The 6,139-nt window shown below is 57.9% G+C and overlaps 1 protein-coding gene across 1 annotated transcript; it reads right to left on the bottom strand.

The window, feature by feature from the left end:
- Positions 1-2,189: 2,189 nt before the first annotated feature.
- On the bottom strand, positions 2,190-4,449 carry LOC132481676 (uncharacterized protein CXorf49 homolog). The gene is made up of 2 exons (XM_060086511.1): positions 3,208-4,449; positions 2,190-2,528 (listed from the first exon to the last, which is right to left on the bottom strand). The coding sequence occupies exons 1-2, from the start codon at positions 4,447-4,449 to the stop codon at positions 2,190-2,192; spliced, it is 1,581 nt and encodes a 526-aa protein (XP_059942494.1).
- Positions 4,450-6,139: the final 1,690 nt, after the last annotated feature.

Genomic DNA, 6,139 nt, shown 5'->3' with positions numbered 1-6,139 from the left:
GACACAGAAATATAATGTCCAGGAAAATCTGTGTCATGGGGCTGGTGGAAGAGTATTTGACAGGGACCATGCAAGAACACAGACCTACTAACCACACTTGCCATAGAACCTGACGGGCCAATTTCCACTCAAGGGTATAGAGACGACCAGGCTGGAGGAGGGTGGTCAGCTGGCTAGGGCAGGGAGGATGTGAATGCTTCCAGATTGGAGCTCTGGAAGGGGGTCATGAGTTCCTGCTGATGGGGAGTGGTAATGGCAGAGATGAATGGGAACCACCAGACCCCAAAGGAGGAGGGTGGTTTGGAGAGAATTAGAAGAGGGCCTTCGGGGGCAAGAGATGACGTGTCAATGTGGCCAGGGAGAGCACACACAGGACCCAGACCTGGGGCACTCCGCTGACTTGACTGCAGGGATGGTAGCAGAGGCTGGTCCAGAGTCCCCACCACAGGATGCGAAAGATACTGTTCTGGAAAAGGCTCTGCTGTGGAGCAGTGCCGTGCCCCAGCCCCCTAACCCTACCCCTACCCCTCCAGAGAGAAGGCAGAACACATAATATGAGAGGTACTTTATTTCGAAACTGCTGTGAAACTGGGGAGGGGGCAAAACAAGGGTAGAGGAAGCCCTAGCTGAGGCAGAACAGGAGGGAACGAGCTTGGCCACAGCTCCCGGGCTCCAAAGGTACCAGCTGCCCCTCCTGCAGGAAGACGCTGGGCTCAACCTGTAAAACAGCGGAGTCAGGGAAGAGCCTCAAGCCAGGGCCAGCCCCCAGCCCTGCTCAACAGCCAGGACTGTGGGAAGGGGTACGGTGTGTGTAACACTCACTTCAAAGTGTCAGCATCGTGAGAGCCATGTCCTTCATGGTGTCTGCAACAGGGACAGGCATTAGTAGGCACTCCAGAGAGAGGGATATGGAAGCCCGTCCCCCTATCCCCGTGAGGAACTGCCGAGCCCTGAAACCTGAAACCCCCTCCAGACCCGATGCAAAGAGCTCTGGACCAGATCACTCCCCACCACCGGAATTGAATGTGGAACTGGTTCCTAAAGGGAAACAAAGTGTGCCAGCAGCTCTCATGCTGTGGGCCGTGCCACGACCAGTCAGATCTCATCACACACACAAACAAACAATCCAACAAGAACCTTAGAAGCCACACCAAGCAGCAGTTCAAGGGAAAATCAACGAGGCATCTCTAAAAGTCCTATCAGAAGGAGATTCCCTAGGACTGGTCTGGTTGGCAAAGTGTGCATGCAGTCCAGACAGTACTTTGCTACTTGTACACACGCCCAGTTGTACATGCACAGCCGGCTTCAGGGCCAGGCCTGCTAGGTTCTCCTCCCCACAGTGATGTTGGTCCCTGCGAGGCCGACTGCACCTGCAGCCCACCCCCACCCCAGGTGCCCACCCGGGTTCCGAACTAAGACACCGCTCTCTGTCCCTGGTTCCTCATACCAAGTTTCTTCTTAAGGTCGTCTACTTCTCTCTGTAGCTTGAGACACTAGGCCAGCAGACACAGGAGGAAGAGAAATCATTAGTATAATCTGGCCTCCTCTCTCCTCCACCTTCTCCTCTCCACCGGGACCTCCACCCCAAAGCCGGGTGGCTAGAATGGCAAGGGCTCCTCAGTGGAAAGCAGGTGGGCTCCCTCCATGGGGTACGTGATGGGGTCAGGGGAGGGGGGGCCACATATATGTCAGCTGAACTTGGACCCAGATCCCACCCTCGAGTTTGGGCCTGCATTTCCAGGAGCCAGAGGAAGCATTACCGAAGGACAGCCCGGCATTCCCAGTGGCTGCTGCAGCGTTTCCGGTCTTGGGGGATGGTCAAGTGGCTCCCCGTCACCTGAGAGGGAAAGGACACACAATCCAGCTTCGCAGGCTCCCAGTGAGGTGGAGAGGGCCAAGTGGGGTCTACCGTGAGGTGAGGCGGCACCACCCTCTGCTGGCGACCAGCCGCCACTGCTCTGCCCAGAAGCCCGAAACTTCTCTCTGGGCCTGCCTCCGCTGTTACCCGGGGGCAGCCATTTCGCCATTGCATTGTGGTCCCCAAGCTATGTGCCTCTGGATTCGCCCCTTCCAGAGCTGCAGCCACAGCCAGCACGTGGGAGAGCAATGTGGGCAAAAAGGACTTAACAGAAAAGGCTGTTCCCCTGTAAGGCTACACCCGGAGGAGCTGTGTGTGGCACTGCCACCGATCAGCCGCGCCACACAAACCTCACACACAGGATGATGTGGCTCAAGGCCAGCCCTGCCAGCACCCCGTCTCCTGTGGGAGAAGCTGCCTGAGAGGACGGCTGTGCCCCCAACAGAGACAGAGCCAGAGGTTTCTGCCCTCCACCCCTCTCCTCTCCCCTCCTATCAAACCCACGACACTCACCTGAGGGGGCAGGCCCCCTGGGCATGACTTCTCCCTGGTTCAGGGCCAAGGGCTCTGACTTTCCTGGATCTTGGGGGCCTCTGGTGTCGACCTCGCCACTGCTGGCTTTTCCACGATGCATGCGCAGATAAGGTGTCCCTGGCTTGTGAGCTGGCAGCTGAAACAAAAATTTTTCACCGATTTGGACTAAGGAAGTGTGTGTGTGTGTGTGTGTGTGTGTGTGTGTGTGTGTGAGAGAGAGAGAGAGAGACAGAGAGAGAGAGAAAGAGAGAGAGAGAGAGAGAGAGAGAGGGAGAGAGAGTGTTGTGTGATTTGGGCCGGGGTGAGGCAGGGAATTGGGAAGGGAATTGAAAGGCTGATCTCATTAGCACTTTCTCCCTCCGTCAGCCCCAGGCCAGCAGGCAGAGGTGATCTAGGGACAACAGTGGGGCACTGAGTAAGCCCAGGGCCCCTGCAAGGAAGGTCTGGGGAACACCTAGGAGATAGGATTCAGGAAGCTGGTGAGTCTAAATACTGAGGCTTTTCGGGGAAGCTTTTAAGGGATCCCCCGACCCAATTCAGCTACCAACCCTCCCTTCCATCCCAGCCCCAGTCTCTCAGAGGACGCTGGAAACAGGCCAAGGGTGGAGAACCAGGCCCAGCACACCCGAAGTGCTACCTTACTGTTTGTCCCTAGTAAAAGGAGCCCGATCAGGCATCATAATGACCCAGTGACCGAGGGGCACCCAATGACGACCCCTGAGGGGTGGACAGAGGCAGCATGGGTGAAGACGTGTGCTCTGGGTGCGGTGGGGGTGGGGAAGAGTGGGGAGAGAGGAGGAGCCTGGCCTACTCACTTGGCCCTTTGGGGCTGGGTCTCTATTTGGGTCCTTATCTTCTCCCGCCACAGCCTCAGACTCCCTTGTCCACGTGACCACGGATTTCTTCCCAGCGCTGGTGTGCTTGGCCTGTTTGGTTCCAGAAGGGACCAAGGTATACCTCTTGGATCTCCCAAGCAGCGGAATACCAGAGACTGGGGGGAAGGTGGCCGGTTCCAGCGGAGGTGCCCAGATTCGCTGCCCCCAGGAAGGGAAGTTTTTCCCCAGGGCAAGTGTGGAGGCTCCCCCGAGGGATTTCTTCTCCAGGGTCCCCTTCTTCCTAGGAGTGACCTGCGGCAGGCCACCTGCCGTAGCAGCAGCAGCAGCAGCTCCCGGGTAGCTGGGCTTGCTGCCCCCGTTCCCCCAGAGCACGCTCTGCATTTTCTTAGGGGAAGAGATGCCCTGCTCTCCCACGCCCTGCCTTTCCACAACCGAAGAGAGTCCTCGCAGAGCCGAGGACAGGGAAGAGGCTGTCACGTGAAGGAAATTCTCCCTGACTTGGAAATTCGAGTGTCTGGGAGTGTCCCCGGGATCCTCGGGTCTGCTGGGCTCAGCCTGGCCTCCTCCTCCGGGGTAAGTACTCACCATCATCAGCTCTGTGTCACTGAACTCATCTGAGGACTCGGAGTCGGATAGCAGCAGGCCCAGGGCTTCCTTGGAGAACCGCTGGTGATCCGCAGCCACGTTCAACCTACGCTTAGTGGCTCTCTTAGGCTTCCCCCAGGCCCGACCCGCTTCGGGCCCACCGAGGTGGAGAGGGCCGGCCAGAGCCGGCGGCGCTTCCCCACAGCTCTGGGCGGTCGCTCCTGGACGGCCGGGACACTGCTCGAGGCCGGCGAACACTTCGAAGGAGGCGCAGGGCTCCGCCAACGGGTATCTGCAGAAGTCCAGCACGTCCCAGTCGTACAGCTGCTGCGTGGTGCCCGCCTCAGACTCCTCTAACAGGTCCAGGAGGTCCCTCTTGTGGTCAGCCGGGGAGCCAGATCGGCCTTCGCGGCCACACAGCACCGGCCCTCCCGCTTCCAGCATCTCACGCTCTGACTGGAAGCCCTTGGGATCCGGGCAGCCACTCCCGCCCCCGCCGCTCAGCGGCTTCCTGGGCTCGGGGCCGCGGTCGGGTCCCCGCGGAACTGCGCGGCCGGCCGGGCGAACGCCGGCCCGCTCCCCGCCCTCTGGGCCGAAACCCGTTCCCCACACAGACACCTCATCTGGGGAGCTCATGTCGTGACCCGGGCGGCCGCGGAACCGGAGCAACTGTTGATGGCCCGAGTCGCAGTCAGGGTCACGGTGGACGAGGCGGGCGGCGCTCAGAGGGCAGCGTCAACCACCTCAGGCGCCGCAGGAGCTCGCCTCAAACGAAACGACGCGCGACTTTCAGCGCGCCTCCCACGCCCGCGATGCGGCCTCCTCATTGGTCCGGCCCCCGCCAACCAGCGGGCGCCTTGTTCGCCTGTCCCCTCGAGGCCTAACCAATGGGGTCGAGGGCCTCTGCTTTGCCCTCAAGCCCGTGGGCGGTCCGAGCAGTTGGCTGGTGAAGGGGATGATGGGAGTGCCTCCCTCTGTCAAGCCTCTCGGCCCGCCTCCTCCTGTCCCGCCTCCCCTTTCCGGTTAGAGTCACAGCTCTGAGCCTCTGTTTCCCATCTATACAGGGGATAGGGGAGTGAGGGCGCCGGGCTCCAGGGGTGGTGAGGATGAAATGTCAAGATGGAGGCACTGGATGCCTAGCATGCGCCGAAAGCATTTGCCAGTCTCCCTTCCACCACAAGCCTTATGACCCAACAGGAGAATGGGCACAGGAGTCCCGCAGACAGTGATCAGGGGTCGGCCAGAGAGCAAAGGGATCGTATTTTCTTTCTGTAAGGTCTCTGTCTCAACTGCTCCATCAAATGTAGCTCAGCAAACGTTATTGGCAGGCGGGTTTAGAGGACAGACTGGGGTTGGCAGACAGATTGGGGTTGGCCTCGCTCCATCAGCCCTTCCCCCTCTCTGAGGCAAATTCAAAGAAGAGGAAATCACAGTGGCCAGTTACACCCCAAAAGATGCTCGCCACCGCTGATCCTGGAGATGTGAACTAAAACCACGAATCGGGTTTCACACACTAGGTTGACAACCTTCAAAGAGCTTAACCATTCCGAGGGTGGGAGAGGTGAGGAGCAGACCCCTGTGGCGGTGGTGCAAGAGACCCATTTGGGAGGTAATTTGGCAGAATCCATTGAAAGCAACTTAGTGCCAGCACGGACTCTGTGCCTGGCACTCTTCTAAGTGCTGGGCATAAATAGTAATGCATCAGGGTGACACTCCTAGAACTATAGTACCAACTATTACTGGCCTCTTACCGGTGAGCAAACAGGCACTGAGAGGTTCAGCCACTGGCCCAAGGTCATTCGGCTCGTGGGGATCAGCGGCAGTATTGAAACCAATCAATCTGACTCCAGAGTCCTTGCTTTGAGCCGAAGACCTTAAACAGGAAGGAAAAAAAAATAGGTATTTCCTCTATGTTCCGGCAAGTCCGCTGCCTGGTACTTCTTCCGGAGACACGCTGGTACCTGTAGTGTACAGGAGCCCATGCACAAGGGTTTTGGTGATGGGAAAAACTGGGAACACTCCAAATTCCCATCAGTAAGGAAATGGATGAATGCAACGTGGCTTAGCATCCAGTAGCATAAAGCGTGGCAGTCCAACGGAATGCATGAGGCCATTCTCACAGCTTTCCAAAGCACCTGCCTGACTTCAAACTGCAAGTTGCAGAACGATGGCTTTGGATTCACATTTGTAAGTTAAATCACTTGCGTGCGTGGGCACACACACACACCACTCAATCCTATGTAATATGTGAGAATTCATTTAAGTATATGTACAAGTATGTTTTAAAGTTTTGAAGGACACACAACCAAGGCCTACCAGTTGTGAT

Source organism: Mesoplodon densirostris, chromosome X, assembly GCF_025265405.1.
Source record: "Mesoplodon densirostris isolate mMesDen1 chromosome X, mMesDen1 primary haplotype, whole genome shotgun sequence".
NCBI classification, from domain to species: Eukaryota; Metazoa; Chordata; class Mammalia; order Artiodactyla; family Ziphiidae; genus Mesoplodon; species Mesoplodon densirostris.
Note: the sequence above shows the minus strand (reverse complement) of the source record. Positions and strands in the feature narration are given on the sequence as shown.

What these genes read in the sequence shown, in the direction of transcription:
- LOC132481676 (XM_060086511.1), bottom strand. Translation starts at nt 4,449, where the DNA reads ATGAGCTCCCCAGATGAGGTGTCTGTGTGGGGAACGGGTTTCGGCCCA. An exon ending in ACCCAGCCCCAAAGGGCCAA is followed by an intron (nt 2,529 to 3,207) that starts GTGAGTAGGCCA and finishes TTTTTGTTTCAG; the next exon opens with CTGCCAGCTCACAAGCCAGG.